This window comes from Capricornis sumatraensis, chromosome 10 (genome assembly GCF_032405125.1).
Source record: "Capricornis sumatraensis isolate serow.1 chromosome 10, serow.2, whole genome shotgun sequence".
Classification (NCBI taxonomy): domain Eukaryota; kingdom Metazoa; phylum Chordata; class Mammalia; order Artiodactyla; family Bovidae; genus Capricornis; species Capricornis sumatraensis.
This window is the reverse complement of record NC_091078.1, coordinates 14,734,383-14,755,710: the sequence shown is the minus strand read 5'-3', so window position 1 is coordinate 14,755,710 and position 21,328 is coordinate 14,734,383. Positions and strand designations below refer to the sequence as shown.

The 21,328-nt window shown below is 38.0% G+C and overlaps 1 protein-coding gene across 6 annotated transcripts in view; it reads left to right on the top strand.

Annotated features, from left to right (window-relative positions):
• Nucleotides 1-330: 330 nt before the first annotated feature.
• The window catches only part of KAT6B (lysine acetyltransferase 6B), a 167,264-nt gene continuing 146,266 nt past the window's right edge, over nt 331-21,328 (top strand). For all 6 annotated transcript variants that reach the window (XM_068981772.1, XM_068981771.1, XM_068981770.1 and 3 more), the window contains exon 1: nt 331-951. In XM_068981772.1, coding sequence (XP_068837873.1) covers nt 331-951 — 621 coding nt within the window. The remainder of the gene's footprint in view (nt 952-21,328) is intronic.

Sequence of the window (21,328 nt, the reverse complement as noted above, 5' to 3'; positions counted from 1 at the left end):
CATCTGAAAAAGTCTTTTACTTTATTTTTAGAAGTTTCATTATTAAGAGTTTTTCCTTCTTTTTTATCTTTTAAGGTCTTGATTTCCTGGTTAAAGATGCTCTTCACCCGAATGCAGTTTTTCCTGTTGGTCAAATAAGACAACTATCAACTTTGCCTGTTCATCCTCTTTTTAATCTCTAAAGGATGGATATTTGTGAGATGTTGCTTAATATGGTCTGGAATAGTCGGCCCATTTGTTGAATTGTAAGTGACTTTTAAATGTGCAAGTTCTGTTAAATACAAGGAGAACCTCTATGGGTAACTTTTGTACTGAAGTCATTTGTCAACCATGGTAAAACTTGCAAACCCACTTTATACAGAGTGGATTCTTGAAGCTATACAGAAAATAAAGAAGCAAAAGCAAAGGCCCTCCGAAGAGAGAATCTGCCATGCCGTCAGCACTTCCCATGGGTTGGATAAGAAGACTGTCTCTGAGCAGCTGGAACTCAGTGTTCAGGATGGCTCAGTTCTCAAAGTCACCAACAAAGGCCTTGCCTCCTACAAGGACCCAGACAACCCTGGGCGCTTCTCATCAGTTAAACCAGGCACTTTCCCTAAGTCAGCCAAGGGGTCGAGAGGATCATGCAATGATCTGCGCAACGTGGATTGGAATAAACTTCTAAGGAGAGCAATTGAAGGACTGGAGGAGCCAAATGGCTCCTCCCTGAAGAACATTGAGAAGTATCTCAGAAGTCAAACTGATCTCACAAGCACCACCACCAACCCAGCCTTTCAGCAGCGGCTGCGACTGGGGGCCAAACGCGCAGTGAACAATGGGAGGTTACTGAAAGACGGACCGCAGTACAGGGTCAATTACGGAGGCTTAGATGGCAAAGGGGCTCCCAAGTACCCCAGTGCTTTCCCATCTTCACTCCCACCTGTCAGCCTTCTACCCCACGAGAAAGATCAGGTAAGTGCAGACAGAAGTGTCAGTACTTTCTAAGTATTGCCCATTTGACTTGTATGGTTTCAGTTAAGTTTTACACAGACGCAAGTTAAGTTTGATAAAATCAAAATGTTTTGCCTCTGAGCAGTCTTTTATATTTTAAGAGATATATATTATTTTACAATACAAATTGCTCTCTATTGTTCTACAATGTGTTGAGGGCTTCCTCATTGGTTGAATAAGAATTTAATGTGATGATTATGTGATTTGTTTTTTAAACTCTAATTGCTAATCCGTGGGTACTTGAAGGGCCCAGGATAGATAACTTCACTCTTTACTCAAGGCAGGATCATATATTTATTTCAAAAATCCAAGAAAAGCCATTGCATGCTTTTCTCTTTTAAAATTATTACTTATTTTTTTTTAGCTTTATGAGGTATAATTGATTTATCTTCCTCTTTATTGTTGTTTCCGAGAAGAAGAATCTTAAGACTAATTATTTTAATACTGATAGCTTGTGCATTACTGGAAGTGTTACAGTATATGACCTAAATCCTGCCTGTTTCAATTTAAAGTCATTTATTACTTGTTCACTTTTCTCATCTGGTGAATGTGAATGTTTATTTTGTCTCGTCTGTATCTTTCTTATAATCTTTGGTTTCTCTGGGCTTTCTGTTATTTCTAGAATAGTTATACATTTATGGCAGATTTCTCCTAAAGTTACTGCTGCAACTTAAAGTCTTTGGTTATGTAGGGTTATCCTTTGTTTTATTTCAAAGCTATTGAAGTTACCACCCAAACTAAACCCAAAATAGAGCAGCAACAAATTGTTTATAATGATTTCAGCCCTCCAGTTTATCTGTCTATCCCTTGAGGGAGTGGATGTATTGATGCCAGTTATTAATAACTTTACATCTTGTAAACTGTTAGCCATTGTTGATAGACAGGGTGGTTGTTGTATGAGCGAACTGCATTTTCAGAAGTGCTAGAAGCAGTGTCAGGAAAAGCTGTGCTCCTGAGGACTTGTTTTTCCTCTTGGGATATTGTTGCCCTTGAGATAGCCCCTGCTTCCCTCACTGCATTAAGCTGATAGAGGCTCATCCTTGCAAACTAAGTGGGACCAGGTGATTTGCTTTTCCATGGACTAATCTAAACCCTAGCATTTATTTTTTAACTGTATTTCTATTTTATTAATTTTCCTCAACATTTATTTTATCCTTGGGTGGTATTTGTGTTTGTGTAACCAATCCCCAGTTCTTTGTGAGAGAATGTGGGCATAAAGAAAGAAATAAGTAAACCTTTGAAATTTTCTTTTTAATAACATTTGTTTCAAGAAAATACAGCGGGTGACTTAAATCCTAATTTCTGTTTCTGACACAGCCACATTGAGCATTTCTGTTTCTCATTAAATATTTTTATAAAAGCTTACGCCATAAGGAAATTCCTTAAGGGAATGTAGAGCCATTTCTTGATGGTTTTGGATGTCTTTGTTTTAAAAATATATGCATTACTCTAAGGCATTAATATATTAAAGCTTTATAATTATCAGGTACATGGACTAATTCAGGCAGCTTTAGGCAATTTAATAGCATGTTTTAATAATTTTGTGATCCAGGGGAATATCTTAACTTGTGGTAGAGAAATCATTATAGATTTTCCACAGTCCCTTTCCTCTCCTTCTCTTTAACCTTGCTCATCGTTATTTTTGCCATTCTTATCATATTTTTTTCATACAGCATCTACACAAAAGTATTTTTAGTCTAAGGGAAGACTCCTGTCCGGAGGTGTCTAGAATTGAGAACAGAGTGATTTATTGCTTAGCATGCAAATTGTTCCTGCTCTTTCTGTGATGCTATTCTTTAAATTGTCCAGTTAGCATCATCCTATAACAAGGAATGCTGAGAAAATGTGTCCTGTAATTTTTATTTGATGAAATTTGGGAATTGTATTGAGTAATCATAATCGAATTCTTAAAAGAGGACGAATAAACATAAATGAAAATCAGATCAAGTCACTTTGGCCAGAATGTGCTGTATTGCTTCCATTGTATATTACAATGGCATTTTTCCTTGAAAAATGTAATGAGAACTACATTAGAATATATTGCCCTTTGAGATTACAAGGGGTAAATAGTTTAAAACCCTGTAAACTTTCGAAGTCAGTGTAATAGAAATTCTTATCCTGGGTCCATGAATGAGTTTGGGGTAGGTTGGCTAACAAATCCTCTTAAATAGAACAGTCGTTTGTATCCACATGTTTTCCTAGGGTCAGGGTCTGTAATTTTTATCAGATTCTCAAAGGGATCCAAAATGTCAAAGAGCCAATGTGAACATTTTTATACTGTAGAAAATATTTTTAAGTTTGTTATACAAAAACCTATATATATGTATGTGTGTGTGTGTGTGTGTGTGTGTATACACTAATTGTTACCTTTCCATTGTTTTTGCTTCAGCTGTTGAACTTGGATCTGTATGTTAACTAGTTCTACTATAGCTTCATGTATATAGGACTTGCTCTAATATATTTGAAAGGCAGATTATCATTGTTCTTGTGCTAGAAGTCTGAAGAATTCACACTGCGGGAGGACATTTATGATATAAATGGCCGCTGTACAGAGATGAAGTCATTCAGTCACAATTTAGCTGACCAGTATCTTTTAAGAAGCTGGTACTCTAGTTACTTTTGTTGAGCAGTTTCACTTAATGGTAAAAAAGAAAATAAAAAGAGTGAAAGTGATAACATTTCTTGTTAAACGCTGGCACTCTTCCAAGTGCTTTACGTTTATTGTCTCATTATCACAATAACTGTGAGGGCCATAGATTATTATCCTTTTATAGATGAAAAACGGAGGCTCAAAACCTAAGCAGTTTATCCAAGGTCACTTACAGAGCTGGTGAACAGTGAAGCCAAGATTCTGAGACAGTCTGACTCTAGACCTCTTTACCACTGGGCTGTATACTGGGCAACAGGTGGGGCTTTTCATTAGCAATACAAGTATCTCTTTCAAGTCCTCAAATGCTTTGAAGCAGTTTTCCCCCCAACCAGTAGATTTTTGGCATTTTAAATTTGGCAGCTGCAATGAGCTTATTACAGTTTTTAAAGCAGGTACTATTTATAATATTAGCAGTATGGGAAAGCAGTAGGGAAAATAGTAAATCTGTGTCTAATTAGATTTAACATCATCATCATTCCTACGCATGACTGCTAGGAGGAATACAATGCGAGTTAAAATAGAAGGGCTCCTTCCTTTCTAACATGTAATTGCACATCTTCTGATAGTCTAGAATTCAAACTGGATATTACCATACTGGCTCCTTAGCATAACTTCTTTGTATTTATTTAAGAAAGCTCTCTTTGGTGAGGTGATATGGAAACGAATTAAACCACTGAAGATAAAAGTTTATCTTTGACTTGATGAGGGAACTCCTAAAGGATAGTGTTAGAGTTTCTCATTAAAAATGGTAAAGCTCAATTAGGTCAGATTATGAGGACTTTGGAAAAGTCAAATATTCTAAGAGAGACTTTAGTTATCAGTATCCATTTTGTAGCATTAAGATTCTATTTGAACATTTGGGCTTTAGCATTTTTATAAAATCAGTTTGTTTCAGTTTTAAACAAATTCCTCGGTATTTCACTTTATTGGTAATATCTTCCTAAAATTTATTAAGTGTCAAATCTTGGTATGTTTCTAGTGCAGTACATATTATTATAATAGGAGCTCTCATTTTTGGCAGCTGTGGTTGGAAAGGGAGACACTTCTAATATCAGGTAGGGCTTTTGATGTTTTTTTCTTGAAGAAATGAAATACCTGTATTATAATACTATGAAAAAGCTTCAAACATAATTACCACACCAGTGATACTGTCAAAAAGAAAAAAAAAAAAAAATGAGTTTCAGAAGGAGCACAGATGATCAGAAATGGGGCTGAGAGATAAAACTATATTAAAAAATCACTTTTTGTGCTCTTGGCCTATTCAGCTGTTTATTCTGTTTGTCCCTCACTCCTTTTAGGAAGCTGTTTTATTTATGGTTATTGTTTATTACTATGAAATAGTTCCTTAAATAGAAGGATTTTTTTTTAAAGGAAGTGTGGTAGGGAAGAGCAAATCTGACTCCATATTAGATCTATTTCCTTTTTTTTTGAGTTTTCATAAACAAAAGGTTAATGGATATCCTACATCAATTTCCTGTATTGTGTAAATGCCATAATTTAAATAACTTAATTTTTTCTTTTCTTCAGTTTTCTCCCTGCCCTCCTCCTCCCTTTCTGGGATTTTTCTCAATTGCCTGTACTCTGTGAAGGACCATTCACTAGTCCATATTGTTCTTTGATGTGGCAGGCTTCCAGAAGTTTCTCAGCTGTAGAATTGTCCATGGCTGCAGACAACTCTGGATCTTTTTGACAGAAATGTGTGTATCTTTTATCTGCTAATTATGGAGTCCAAACGTCCTCTCTGTTGTCCTGCTCAGTCCTCCTTTGAATTGGTGTCCTTTGTATTGCAGATGGCACATTTCTCAGAGTGCTTAGCTGTGTGCATTCAACTGAAAGTTGGAAAAAGCCCTGAATACACCAAAATGTACTCTTACACGTCACCTGAATATTGGAGTTGGTATGGATCAAGGTCAGTTTTAGAATGACTGAAGTCAGACAGAAAGCTGCTCTGTCATGTGAACGACTAGGTGAATCCATACTAGGTGCTTTTCCAGGGTCAGGGAGGGAAAAGGATTGTTATGTTATTCCTGTGATTAAGCTTCAGAAGTTCTTGAATAACATGAGCTGCTTTTGTGAGCAGATAGTACTAGTTACTGAGGTGATGCTGAGAGCCCAGGAATTGTCGGAGACTAGTTAGTTAGGTCAAGGGGAGCACGGAATGAAGAACACGTGCGTCTTTCTCGCACTCACAGGAGTGACAGTATGTTCCACTTTTGAGCTTATATTTAGGTGGGACTTGTGTACACTTCTAATGAAATACATTTCAGGTAAAATATAAACCTTAGAGGATTCTGGACTCTTAAAATGAGTGTGAAATACTCCTTTTAACTCTTTGGGTCCTAGATATGTTTGATATTGTAGCTGCCTTTTCCTGACCTTGATTTCCTAATGATATTTTCTTTCAAGCATTGAGGATGCTAAGGGTGTAGTTTTGTAGTTTCTTGACTAATTTTGGATGTTTTGAGCAGCTTTCAGGAATTTACTATTGTATTCCTTATACCTATTTAGGTTATAACAGCTATATTTCTTTCAGTGCTAAGAAAAATCTAGATTTTTATAGCTTTGATGTTGTTTAACAGTTAAGTGCTGTTTGCTGATTTATTCTGACTGTATCTTGGATGGCAGAGATTTTTATTCATCCTTTCCTTTCAAACTTTATTTAATAAATAGTACATTTTAATGTATCTCAGAACAAAAGTTTACATTCTTTTTGTGTATTTTATCTTTGTACATGGTAATATAAAAAGAATACATGTGATTGTTTTATCACTGCAATAGCAAATTTTGATTGGAAAATTCATGACTTCGGGTATTGTTTATAAACGTATAAACTTAATTTTTCTGGCCTATACATTAAACTACAGTTTAATGAAACTACAGTTTAATAGTTCTTCTCTGGTTACACCAGCATTTCAAATGTGAATCAGCATACTTAAGTACTTTGATTTCTCCAATCTATTAATGTTTCTAAGTACATAAACATCAATTACTGGAGTGGGTTGCCATTGCCTTCTCCGAAACATCAATTAGCTCACTGAATTAAAGTTCGCAAATGAGTCATGCATGTAATTTGTGACATTTGGAGTTAGCAGGGCCATGAGTTTTTGTTTGTGTGTGGGTTCCCTTATCTCACTGTCTTCAGGTAGTGATGGGGAGTTTATATAAGTAAAAGGAGGAGGCCTCGCAGTGAGCCTTGTGAAATGCTAGTCACTGTTATCAGGCTTATACTTTGGACTAGACTGCTTTCCCACAGAAGTCTCTAGGAGTTGCAGACAGTATACTGTTGTTTTTCCTTTTATAAGCGAACCTTTTAATTAACAGTATTAATTAGAGTGTAACTTTTTTTTCTTTGGTGAAATATAGTATATTGAAAACTGCAAACTGGACCAGACAGGCAAAATTTTAGAGGGAATGATATTAAACTGTGAGGCTGGTTTTCTTCAAAGATACAAAATAAATACTAATCAGTGGCGTAAGCAAAATCCAGGAAGGATTTGTGTTAATTTGACAAGTGGGTTTAGAACTCTTTAGCTATTATTTTTTAGAAACCAGCTTTGTTCATACATCCTTTCTGTAATTTGCTTCACTTTTGATCTTTGATAAAACCAGCTGCAATTTTGTTTCATTAACAAACTTAGCTGGTTAACAGATGTTTGTTTTGGCTTGATTGTGTCCTTTCTATTAAAAACAGCATAAGCATACATAGAAACCATGCTGGGCCTTTTCCTGTCTGTAGTTAGACAGGCGTTTCAGAAGAGCAACTTAATTTTATTTACAAGTTCAATTTTTGTTCCTCTGTGCTGTTATAGTAGGTGTACAAACATTTTAGCTCTTGTTCCTCCCGTCAGGGAGGTCTTCTGTTCTTAATCCTCCATCTGTTAGTCCAGTACACCCTCCCCCGCTCTGCTATTTTAGCATTACAGAATCTTAGCATGCAGAAAAAGGTATTGCAGAATTGGTAATTGAGACATCAGTGACTCTTCCACAGTTCAAGGGATGGAATGGGACTAGCCTGGTAAATTTAGATAATGTCTTCCATCTTCTTTGATGTCGGTAAGCTGCCATATGGAAAGCAATGAGGCCTGTAGGAAGGAGGTGATCCTTGGTCTGGGCTGTCTATGATACTCACAGTGATGTGGGCTGCGAGCCAGAGGCAACACTTGAATGTGTCTGTAGTACTTTCTGATGTCACCAGTCCTGAGTTTTGTCCATGGTTGACTGCCATGCTTGTGACCGTCTCGGATCATAAATGAGAATGATGAATTTCAAGAAAAGGAGAGTAAGGGTTATACTGGGCAAGAGAAACGATAGTAAGAGAAGCAAAGAATTCACAAACTAAAATCCGGTTTTAAGGACATGCAGTGATGATTCCAGTTTGGTATTTGGTCAACTTGTTTCCCAAACTGGTATTTTAATACCATGTAGGAGCTTCTACCTTATATCGAAATCCAACTGCAGCTGTTGAGCCTTGGGATGTGAGTGAAGCAGCAGAATGCAGAATGCAAAATCTGCTAGTGGAAGAGCCGGCAGTTTGAAGAATATGAGCTGTTCCAGCTACAATGCTGGCCAGGCACAAGGAGGCTGGGAAAGGTAGGCAGTGTAGGCAGCCTGCTGCTTCTCATGTCGCGCAACGATAAAGAACCTGCCTGCCAAGTTGGGAGAAGCAAGAGACCCAGTTCAGTCCCTGGGGCAGGAAGGTCCCCTGGAGGAGGAAGTGGCAACCCACTCCAGTATTGTGCCTGGAGAATCCCATGGGCAGAGGAGCTTGGCGGGCTACAGTCTGTGGGGTCACAGAGAGTAAGGACACACCTGAGCACACATGCACTCACACTCAGTGGGAGCCAGGAAGACGTCTCCCCCTTAACTTTGTAATTTATGAAATTGCAATACTGCAGATAAGTTGAAAGAGTAATACAATAAGTGCTGTATTTCTTTCCTCTGGACTCACCACTTGTTAACATTGTCCCACATTTGCCCCTTCTCTCTTTCCCCATTTGTGTGTGTATGTGTGTATACACATATTCATACTTATGGCTGAACCGTTTGAAAATAACAGCAAACATGATGTTAAATTATAAGAACAATTATATATCAAGGAACATTCTCCAGTGTAACCACAATGGTATTATCTCATGTAGAAATTCAACAGTGAAAGGAGAGTATTACATTTAATAGACAGTCGTAGCTTCAGTTCAGTTCTGTTCAGTTGCTCAGTTGTATCCGACTCTTTGCGACCCCATGTATTGTTTCAGATGGCCCCAAAGTGTCGTTTATAGCTTTTGTTTTTGAGTTGGAATCCAGTTAAGCATCTTGCATCACACTTGGTTATCATGTCTCCTTTAATAGGGACCCGTTTTCCATCTTTTTTTACTTCTCCTGTGAGTGACATTTTTCAACAGTTTCGCCCAGTTATTTTTGTAGGATGTCCCACAGTTACGGTTAATTAATCTGATTATGTCCTTATGATTAAGTTCAGCGTCAATATTTTTGCGAAGAATTCTACGTGGGTCATGTTGTGTATTTCCTTTTTCTGGTCACATCCTTTAAGGTGGTCTTATTACTGGCAGTGCTTATTTGATTAGTTGCTTAAGGTGGTGTCTGTTAGACCTCTCTTTACCAAGGCACCTTTTTCCTTTTGTAGTGAATAAGTAATTTGTACAGTATCTCATGATACTCTGAGACCATGTGAATAACCTTTCATCCAGTGTATATTAGTTTTCTGTTACTTGCTGTGACAGATCACCACGAATTTAGTAGCTTGAGACACTGCAAATTTATTGTCTTACAGTTCTCTTGGTTGGAAGCCTAACATGAGTCCCATAGGATTGAGGTCAAGGTGTCAGGAGTTCTGTGTTCCTTTCTTGGGGCTCTGGGGGAGACTCTGTTCCTTCACCATTCCCCACTTCTACAGGCTGCTTGCCTTTCCTGACTGATGGCCTCTCCCTTCAGCTTCAGCGTCAGCAACATCTCAGCACTCTCACCATTTTACCATAGTCACATCTGTCCTCGACCAGCAGCCTGGGCAGCTTTTCAAGGACTCATGTGGTTAGATTGGGGCTACTTGAATAATCCAGGATAATCTCCCCATCTCAAAGTCTTTAACTTAATCACAGCCATAAAGGTCATTTTGCCATGTAAAGTGACAGATTGACAAGTTCTTGGCATTAGGAAATGGCTCTTGGGAGGGGGGTGGCATTATTCTGCCTGCCGCACAGTGGTTTCAATAACCTCATTTAAATCAACTTTTACGTTAGAGGTTGCTAATCTTTGAAGAGTTTGGTGCTGTGTGAAGAGTTTGGTGCTGTAGTGTAATAACATGGTTTAAGTCTGCTTAGAAAAGAGTGAAGGCTGGGAGTCAGACAGCTTGAGTTCTAGGTCTGATGGTACATCCTGAATCATTTCCATGAGGGCAGGAACCAGGGGCTGGCCCCCACTTCCACTTAATGTTTCTTTACTTCTGAGTCCAAGAACTGAAGAATGGGTTTGGCAGTAATAGCTTGAGAGTTTTTACCGATAGGAGTCTAGATATCCAAAATATTTTCTAACAGAGTACATTTAAAGTTGTAGATAAGGCTGTTTCATTTAAATACTCACAGAGTACAGGAAAATATATGACAACTTAATGTGAGAGACTCTTTGGTGATATTTTGAAGAGTTTTATGTCTATTATTTAAATCTGAATCCTCAGTTAGAGAAGTCTTAAATAGGCCAGTAAAGAAACTGATTTATTTAAGAAAAAATAATATCTTGGTCACAATGTTATATGTCAATTATACCTCAATAAAGTTGGGGGAAAAAAAGAAAAATATTCAGGTGAATGTCTATTATGTTCTTTCAGTTCTTAGTAAAAACTGAGGAGGAAAAAAAATCACATCAAGATTGACAAAGGCATTGAGCCCTCATTTCCTTTCATTCCATAGTGCTTTAGTAGAATCTTCTGCAGTAGCTGCAATTAGTTGGCATGCATTGGTAATGCTGACCTTTTCAGTTGTTAAAGAAAAACTGTTTGTTATCCGCCTGTAAATGTGCTTTCTAGAGCTGATAAAAAAAGATAATCTTCTCATCTGATGAGCTCTGACCCTCTGTAAACCTCCCTTCCAACTTACTTTCCACCAACTACTGAAATACAACAAGATGCCAACAAGTACTTCCTCACAGAACATTTATACCAACTTATATAAAATCATCTCTTTATTGGAAAATTGTGTAATGTCTTGATTTCAATTTAGCATAGCATGTTGGTTAGCAATAAATCTTGTTACGGTAGGAACACAAGCTATAGGCAGTTTGCAGAACATTGATCAGGGGCAAATTACATGTATTTTTCCAGCTGCTAAAAATTTCAGAGCAAAATGAAATAAATAGTTATCATCAAGACCACCACTTTCTAGGTTGTTTGTTTTACAATCTGACATAGTAGAACGTCACCGTGTACCTTGCAGTTAAGTGCCTTGACTCTCCTAAAATACGTTGTTTGTGCCTGTGACTATTTCAGTTCCAAGTTCTGTCTGTGATACACAACAAAAGCAAAAGAATGTGGTTAAAACTTGGTACTTGTACCTTGTAAAATAGCATAATAAACAGCTCAGATTTGAAGGCTGTACAGAAAACATGCAAGAAGATATTAGTGTGAAATATTGATACTCAGTACTTACTATGTACCAGGTAAATTTCTAAGTATTTAATATATACAAAATAACTTTACATGAACCCTGAGAGATAAATACTGTTATTGATGGAATTTTACAGATGAAGAAACAGTCCAGAGATGTTACCTTGCCCAAGAGGACACAGGAGGTGTCAGAGCTAGTGTTTCAACCTGGCATACAACTTGGAGTACAGCCACTTCACACCTTCCAGTCTTCTCACTTATTTGGATGGAACCAGCAGATACCTATTGAATTCTTATAACATATAAAGCTCTGTACTAAGTGCTATAAAACTTACATAGTATAAGCTGTATTCAAATTGTAGTTAGATCAACCAGTTGAAACATTCCTAGACATACAGCTGTGCGGTACCTTTTCAAACGACCAGTGCGGTGATCTTCATTTTCACAGTGATGGAGAATTTATTTTCTTCAGGAATGAGTAATAGCAGCCGTTTATATACTACTTACTGTGAGTCAGACACTACTTAAAGTGCTTTAGGTACTTGCCTGTGATGTAGTACTTCTTTGCCTTCTTACGAGGGAGGGGACTGAAGCACATGAGGTTAAAGGACTTGCCCAAAGTCACATGTCTGTTGTGTGGGGAGGTGGAGCCAGGATTCAGGTCCTGGCGTCTTGGCTCCACAGTCTGTACGCTTAATGCTTATGCTGTATTCCCTTATATTTTCCTCTAGAAGAAAACTTCTTTTAAAGAAAGGGTGTTGAAAAGAGTACACATTAAGTTCTTATAAACCTGGACCTCTAAATGCCTTTTAAGTGTTTATAATAAGAGTCACTGAAAAGACTTAAAATTTGTAGTGTGACCTCATCTGATGTAGCTTTTTCGAAACATCCTGAGGTAGAAGGAAATGGTACTCTTTAAGATGATAAGGATGCTAACAACGTTCTGCGTTTTAAAGTTCCTGAGATTCTGGAATTTGACTTGCTTAGCCTATAGTTTCTCCAGATGGTTTGATAATGGGCCTTCCTCTTTCTCCTCACTCCTCACAGTAGCTGTTCACTTGTCTAGAAATCTTTACATTTGGTTAAGCACAGTTTGGATAGTGCTAATGTCAGGTTATACTGCCAAGTCCTTTCCTCATTTCTCCCAAATACTCATCCCAAGGGAAGCCATTGACTAATTGACTTTGGGTTTGTGCTTCAGAAGAGAAACCCTCAAATCATCATTTTCATTCCTTGTCTGTGTTATGAATTAGTAAAGTGTTAGTTGCTGAGTCGTGTCTCACTCTTTGTGACTCCATGGACTGGAGTCCACCGGGCTCCTTTGTCCATGGGATTCTCAAGGCAAGATTACAGGAGTGGCTAGCTATTCACTTCTCCAGGGAATCTTCCTGACCCAGGAATCAAACCGGAGTCTCCTGCATTGCAAGCAGATTCTTTACTGTCTGAGCCACCAGGGAAGCCGTAGGGTAGTACAACCATTGTGTAGTTCTTCAACTGGAGAATAACATTTTAGGGTAGCAGGTGGCCTTCGAGGTCACCAAGTTCAGGGCTTTTAGGTTGAGGTCCCAGTATTCCTTTTAGGGGGTTGTGAACTTCTGAAATTGTATACGGAATGTTAGGCTTACATGTTTTATGAGTATTTTTCTGAAGCCTGTCATCTCTCCCCTCCTTCAGCAGGTCACCTGACTTTAGACCAGTGGTTTCCCAACTTTGCTGCACGTTTGAATCATTGGAAGAGCTTTTAAAAATTCCATGCCCAGACTTCATCCCACCTGTTAACGCACAGTGTCTGGGTGGGAGGCAGGCATGAGAAGTTTTTAACAATCTCTGGAGGGAAGCCAGCCTGCAGGAAAAGTTTAGGAATCACTGCCTGAGGCTAACTTTCTTCTTTTATAGATGAGCAAACAGGCGCTACTTTGTGGTTGAGAAAACAATCTAAATATGTTAATTGGACAGGGCCCCCACTGTTGCTAAAAGAGATCTTAGAGATCATGTGAGAAAGAAGTCTTAGGAAAAAGAAGCTCTGGGGGCAGAATGCTTTGGTTCAAATCCCGACTTTTCCACTGGGCAAGTAGCCCTTGTCTTGGTTTTCTCAGCTGGCAAATGGGGACGATAAAAGCACAGACTGCATGGGGTAGTTTTGCTGCACTAGAAAGGGCAGCTGAACAGAGTCTAGTGCTATGGGAGGCACAGTTGCCCGTGGCCTCGCTGCATTTGAAGCAAAAGTGATACCCTCATCACCTCATAAGGAAGGCCTCCTTTCCTACTGGAGATTCGCTGTAGTCACACAGGCCACCAATGGCTACAATTTCCGTTTCTTTGTTGTTTTTTCCCTCATTTCTTTTTATTTAAATAATAAGAAAAAGAGTGTATTTTCTAGAGTAACACGTGTTTATTGTACAGGTTTTGAGAAGACAGAAAAGTTCAGGGATGATAATACTACATAAATTTCCCTCCAAAGATAACTAGCATTAAAAGTTTGTATTTCCTTCCAGTCTTTTTTCCCCTACCTGTGTATTTGTTCTATTTAAATAAAAAGATGTTAGCTGTATAATTTTGTGTCTTGCTTTCTACATTTAAAACATGTTGTGAACCTTTCCCCGTATTAATTCTTTGAAGTGTGACCTTAAAAGACTGGTAATATTTCATGTGTCTTTGTTGCTTAACGTTTAAGATGTTCCTAACTTTTTTGCTATTACAAGTAATCCTGCTACTAAAAATTTGTGCACGCATGGGTAATTACTTCTCATAGGATAGATTATTAGAGGAGAATACTGGGGCATACACATTAGTTCTTCTGTGACTTGTGAAATATATGGTAAAAAATGTTTCAAAAGGTAGTACCGGTTTATACTCTTGGGCAGAGTATAGAGTCCTTGGGCATCCATCCACTTGCTTCTTCAGTTCAGTGGTTCAGTCGTGTCTGACTCTTTGCGACCCCATGGACTGCAGCACGCCAGGCTTCCCTTTCCATCACCAAATCTCAGAGCTTGCTCAAACTTGCTTCTTCACCCGTTATTTATTTATTTATTTGGCTGCACTGAGTCTTACTTGTGGCATGTGGGATTTAGTTACCCGACCAGGGATCAGACCCCGGCTCCCTGCATTGGGAGTTCAGAGTCCCAGCCCCTGGACCACCAGGAAAGTCGCAGCCTCATCCTTACTTTTTACCTTGCCAGTGTGGTAGACGGAAGAGTGGATCTCTGTCTTTACTTGGTATTTCTGTGATTGCAAATGACTCGCACGTTTTTGTTTAGTGGTCATTGCTTAATAGCTGTAGTATTGTGGTTATCCGTCCTTCATTCCTGTGCCGTGGAGGCAACCATCTTCAACTCCTCAACCATATTTAGTCATTTCTTCTGGAAGTTAGAGTTCTTGGTTTTTAAACAGCATTCTTATAACGCTGTTTCTTGAATTTCGGTTTTAGACATTTTCGATTGGCTCCTTGCCAGGGGAGATAAGGATAAAGCTCTCATACGCCCTTCCCTTTCCCGTTGCCCTTCTCCTCTCAGTGTAATTAGGTCATCATTTCTGCCTAAGTATTTGTATTCAGTGTGCAAATACGATTTACTTGTGCCTTGAAGTATACTGTTATCAATTTTCGTGATTTTTGTTGTTTTTTAAATAGGTAAAGATTTGTTTGTTTATGGCCGTGCTGGGTCTTGGTTGCTCTGTGGGCTTTCCTCTAGCTGCGGTGAGTGGGGCCGCTGTCTGGCTGTGGTGCACGGGCTTCTCCTGTTGCAGAGCGTGGGCCCCAGGGCAGGCGGGCTTCAGTAGCTGCGGCTCCCAGGCTCCAGAGCACAGGCTCAGTAGTTGTGGCACGTGCACCTGGTCACTCCTCAGCACGTGGGATCTTCCAGGATCAGATATCGAACCCATGTCCCCTGCACTGGCAGGTGATTCTTGACCCCTGAGTCACTAGGGAAGCCCTGTTCTGTTTTGTTTAGAAAATTCTCCATCCTGAGTTCAGAGAGACATTTACTGTTTTTTCCTTCTAATTTTTTGTTTATCTTTATACTTAAATCCTTAAAATCATGTGCAGTTTTTATTTTGGTAAATGGTGTAAGGGTCTCTTGTTGTTGTGTTGTTTTTAATAGCTGACATTGTTCCAGGATCATATAAAAAAATTCTTACTTTCCCCACTAATTTATGATACCTTAAAAAAAAAAATCACATCATAACTTTTTATCTGTCAGAAAGCTCAGTTCAGTTCCAGCCTGGTGTTGGAGAAGACTCTTGAGAGTTCCTTGGACTGCAAGGAGATCCAACCAGTCCATTCTGAAGGAGATCAACCCTGGGATTTCTTTGGAAGGAATGATGCTAAGGCTGAAGCTCCAGTACTTTGGCCACCTCATGCGAAGAGTTGACTCATTGGAAAAGACTCTGATGCTGGGAGGGATTGGGGGCAGGAGGAGAAGGGGGCAACAGAGGATGAGATGGCTGGATGGCATCACTGACTCAATGGACGTGAGTCTGAGTGAACCCCAGGATAGGGAGGCCTGGCATGCTGCGATTCATGGGGTCGCAAAGAGTCGGACATGACTGAGCGACTGAACTGAACTGAACTGAGAGCTAGATCTCTCTTAATACTCAGCTTCATTTTTACCTTTGACAATTTTAGTTCAGTTAACTTTGTAACATTTATTTCACTTAACCTCATTTAGCCTGTGGAACTGTCTTCCAGTTTTGCTTTGGAATGTAGGGGAGGACAGAGGAGGTAAAAGGCAAGTGGCCTCTATGGTACAGTATTCCCATTTTCAAAAACTTATGGAATACATATCATTTGAAATCATTTGCTGTCTAAATTCTGTGCCTCTCTAGAGAGTCTTAGCTAGCCCTATTATGTCAGCCTGTATTTCACTAATTGCTTATGATTATTTCGTGAAACTGAGGGTTCAAAAAAGAGTGTATTTTGCCCAATTACCTATTGTTTTTAATGACATGCAGTGTGTTTGTAAGAGACCCTTGCTGTCTTCAACCTGCCACAGTTGGAAGCGAGTGGATTTCCTCTTGGGCATGCCTGAGCTGTCGCCCATCAGACTGTCTCCTAGCCTGCCTTCGGATCTTTCCAACTATCCCACTGTCATTCTGAACTATCCCGCTGTCATTCAGTATTGCCCAAAAGTTCATACTGGACTGTGAATTTCCTAAATTTACGTCTGTTATTAAGATTTCTGTTTTGTTCCATTGTGATCAGAGAATACAGTTTATATGATTTCAGTCCTTTTATATTTATGCCTAACATACGAGCTGAAAACATATGTCCTGAAAATGTTCTGTACGCGCTTGAGAGGAGTGTGTATTCCGCTATTGCCGTGTGACGACATCCGTAGCTATCTGTTAGGCCTGCTTGGTTTGTAGTGCTGGTCAAGACTTCTGTTTCCTTGCTGATCTTCTGCTTGATTATTTTATTATTGAAAGTATAATATTGAGGACTCCAACTGTTACTGTTGAATTGTCTGCTTCTTTCATTATTACCAGTTTTACTTACTACTTAGTGTATTTTCAGGCTCTACATGTTTAAAATTGTTATATTTTCTTGATATATTGACCCGTTTATCATTATACAGTATCTTTATTTTCTTTCAGTAACAATTTTTATGTTAAAACATTTTTTTCTGATAGTAATATAACCACTTCACCTTTGTTTGGTTGTTATTTTTGTGGTTTATCGTTTTCCTTTCTATTTATTTATACCTTTGAATTTAAGGTGTACCTCTTGTATACTGTATAAACAGTCCTGCCCTGAAGACTGGAATAAGAGTATTTGAATCTGTGTTCTCTTTTCTTTTGGATATATACCTAGGAATGGAATTGTTGAGTCATAGGATAATACTGTGTTTAATTTTTTGAGGAACTCCCCAGTTGCTTTCAACAGTGGCTGCATCATTTTACATTTCTACCAGCAATGTTTAGAGAGTTCCAGTTTCTCTACATTCTGACCAACACTTGTTCTTTCTCTCTTTCTTAACTAGTGCTCCCTTATTCTCCTTTTCAGAATTTTCACGGTGAGTTGTGCTTATTTTTCCACATAGACTTTATTTATTATTATTATTTTGTTTTCTTTTTGGTTGTGCCACACGGCTTGTGGGTCCTCAGTTCCCCAACCAGGGATCGAACCTGCACCCCCTGCGTTGGAAATGTAGATTCTTAACCATAGGACCGCCAGGGAAGTTCTCCACATATACTTTAGAATGAGCTGTTTAGTTCTCAAAAGCTCTTGTAATTTTATTGGAGCTTTTAGGGTATAGAATGGCATTCTTATAATAATACTGAAGCTTATACCAAAGAACAGATGTAACTTCCATTTTTAAATATGTTTTATTACTTCAGGTTTTCTTTATTGTGGAAAATTTAAAGCATATGAAAAATCAAGAGCAGTGCTCACCCATTACCATGACAATAATTCCTCATGACTACTCAGGTTTCATTTACATCCCTACACATTGTTCCTAGCCCCGCCACGGCTGAATTATTTTGAAGCAAATCCAAACACATTTTGTTTATAAATATTTTTGTAATATAACCATTATTATCCATTTAAAGTCTTGTGTGTGAATGTGAGTGTGTAGACTATAGAGTATGAGCAATGTGTACTGAACCATTTTAACTTACTGTTAAATTAATTCCTGGATATGCTATTTTTAGGGTGCTATTGTAAATAGAAACTTGTTACCCTTTCTAATTGACTCTTTTAAAAATACAAGATAGTTTTTGATTTTTTAAAAACAAGATAGCTATTAATTTTTATGTATTAATTTTGTACTTAGCCACCTTACTGAGTTCATTTTTTGTTCATAATAGTTTTTAGTTACTATCTTGGGTTTTCTGGTCAAATAATACTGTATTGGCAAATAATGATCATTTAAATTCTATTTCCTCCTTGCTAATTTCTATATCTGAGATTTTTCTATAGTCTGTTTTTATCAGCTTTAGTACTTCCTTAATGATGTTAAAAAGTACTGGTGACAGTGGATATGTTTTGGGGGAATACTTCATTATCTCTCAAATATGATACTGTCTTATGTGTTTATCGTGTTGATAAAGAAATTTATCAAGTATAGATTTTTTTATTTTATTCCATATCTTTTTGGCATTTATGGAGAGAGTGATTTTTCTTTGATCTTTAATATGATGAATTTCTAATATTGACCATTCTTGCTTTCTGAGTATGAATTGCAGATGTTCATAGTGTGTTATTTGTTTAAAGAGTGACATTCATTTTAACAGCAAATTTCCCTGGCATATTTAAAATTCTCAGTCTTAGTAAATTCATTCACACATTTTCGAAACATGTCTATTCCATAAAGAAGCATTCTTATTAGTAAGTCATTTCCTGGTGCCTTTTTGTGAAGCTCGTATTGGAGGACAGTATTCAGTATTGTGTGTGTGTGTTTGTGAGAGAGAGGGGGAATGCATGCACGTGGGTGCTTGAGGAAGAGTGTTATAACACAATATTGGGTTTTAGAGGCTATGATATAATAAATTGTAATGTGTGGTATATCCACATCTTTGTTGTAACAAACCATAATGTAATAATTTTTTACTAAAACAATGTAAATATTATACTAAATTGAAATCAGCATGTCTATTTTTTTGTAGATACGTCGATTATGATTGAATGAGATAATGCATTGGAGCACCTGACTTGGTGCCTATTCAATAAAAGAGATGAGCTAGTTATTTTGGACATGTATAAACTCTGAAAAAAAATTTTTTAATTAATTATTTTATTTGTAGCTTTGAAATTTTTAGTGAAGCCCATTTTGGCATATACCTCTCTCTTCTGACAGTGATCTTTTGACTGTCCTTTTTCAAGGCCTAATCAAAAAAGAGTAGGTATTAAATGTTTTCCTTATAGCTTTGCATTCTGTGAGTGTAAGTTTAGTTTAATAGCAGAGGTTATGTTTTTTTTTCTTTATTAATTATTTAGATTACTTATCCCCTATTCCCCTCAGGTGTTTGGTTGGTTCAGTGTTTTACCAATCCAAGTGTGTCTCCATTACAATTTTTGCGAGTTTCATATACCATCTATTAATTATTTTCTTAATATTTTCTTTCTTATTGCCCTTCTAAAGGGGTAACAACCAAATGCCATGCATGAATTCTGTACCAGAAATTGGGGGATAATTAGGTACATTTGAATTTGGGCCAGATTTTAGGGGAAATTGCCTGGAGAAGGAAATAGCAACCCACTCCAGTATTCTTGCTTGGAGAATCCCATGGACTAGAGGAGCCTGGAGGGCTGCAGTCAATGGGGTAGCAAAGAGTCGGACATGACTGAGCATCTAACACATACACTTAGGGGAAATTAAGGCATTACTGTTAATGTTCTTCATGTGATAATGGTATTTTGGTCATCTAAGATTATCTCCTTATGAGTTAGGTAGTACCTTCTCAAGTATTTAATGGTAAAGTGTCATGCTGGTGCAGCTTACTTTCAAGTGGTTCATCAACAGCCATAACAAAAGTACGTGTGGCTCCCAGATGGCTCAGACAGTAAAGAATCTGCCTGCAAATGCAGGAGACCTGGGTTTGATCCCTGGGTGGTAAAGATCCCCCGGAAAAGGGAATGGCTACCCACTTCAGTATTCTTGCCTGGAGAATTCCATGAACAGAGGAGCCTGGTGGCCTGTAGTCCATGGGTTGCAGAGTCTGACACAACTGAGCAACTGACATTTTCACACATATGTGTATGTTTAAATAGATAGAAGATGTAGATAGAGCCATGAGGCAAAATCTTAACAATTGGTGAGTTTAGGTGAAGGGCATACAAGCATTCATTGTACTTATACTCTTCTATAGGCTTGAAATTTTTTTTAAATGTAAATTTGAAAAAATAAATATAATTACAGTACTCGCTGTCTGTGGGGTTGCAGAGTCGGACAAGACTAAGTAACTGAACTGAATAGTACTTGTTAAAAGTTAAATGGCCTTATTTTCTTTACTTTGATCTACTGAAAAAGGAAACTTTTCATTACTATAAGTGGAAAATATGTATTCCATATCATAAACAGAAGATAGTTGTGAAAGTTATTATTAAAACTTTTTTAATTAAAAATATATTTGTATACTGTTATCTGCTGGGAGCCCAGGCTGGCCTCTCAAAGATTTAGCAAACGTTAGAGAGGTGTTAAATATATATTAGCACCAAACTGAGACTTTCTTCTTGACTTAATAAGGAGGTCTGAGAGAAAATTGAAAAGGGAACAAGGGCTTTCCTATTCTGGGTGATTTAGATTGCTTCAAATTGTCTTGAATCTCACCTCAAAGCGTCTTGAATCTTTGAGAAATGCTGTATCCATTGATTTTAGAGTAGTGTGTTAGAAAGAAAAGAAACTTGTGTGCTGTTTATAGCTCCTATTATGTCTTTGTTTTTAAACCTTCTGTGTTGAATCATCATCATCATCATTATTATTTGGTAGTTTTGATCACTACAGATGCATGTTTAGCTGAATGGCATCTTGGCCTAAAAGGCAGATGTCAGCTTCTGCAGTCTAAATAGTTAGAGGTTTCTTGCTCTGAAATTGCTCTTGTCGTTGGGGTTTTCCTGGGTTTTTGATCTTTTTGTTTTCCTTTCTCTCTCTATTTTTTTCTTTCCTGCTACATTGTCCCTGCTGTTATTTGGAAGCCACTAGGTCGCTTTGCCTCTTGAGCAGTGAAAGGACCCAGATCGTGTCTGTCTCACATTTTGTTATCCCAGTACAAGACTCAATTGAATAAAACATATTACCCATCTGGCCTGGAAATCTCAGTGGCACTCAAAATAACTTACTAACAAGTTGTTGGATCATGAAATCTTGAAATTTTTCTGAAAGTTCAGTTTCTTTGTAGCTGTTGCTAAGAGAGAAACGTCATTGACATGAGGGACATGAGGACATGTCTGCATACTGCCAGTTGTTTTATAGGCATTTGGCTCTGTCGCCTTGCAGATGGTTAGACTCCGGGTGGTGGGTAAATGTGTGCCGATTATCTTATTGAATTAAGGTAACCTTTTGTCATTCATTGAATTCTGCAGACCAGTTGGTCAGTGAGCAGCTGCTCTGTGTGGCTTGGTTTGGGTTTGGAAGCGCACA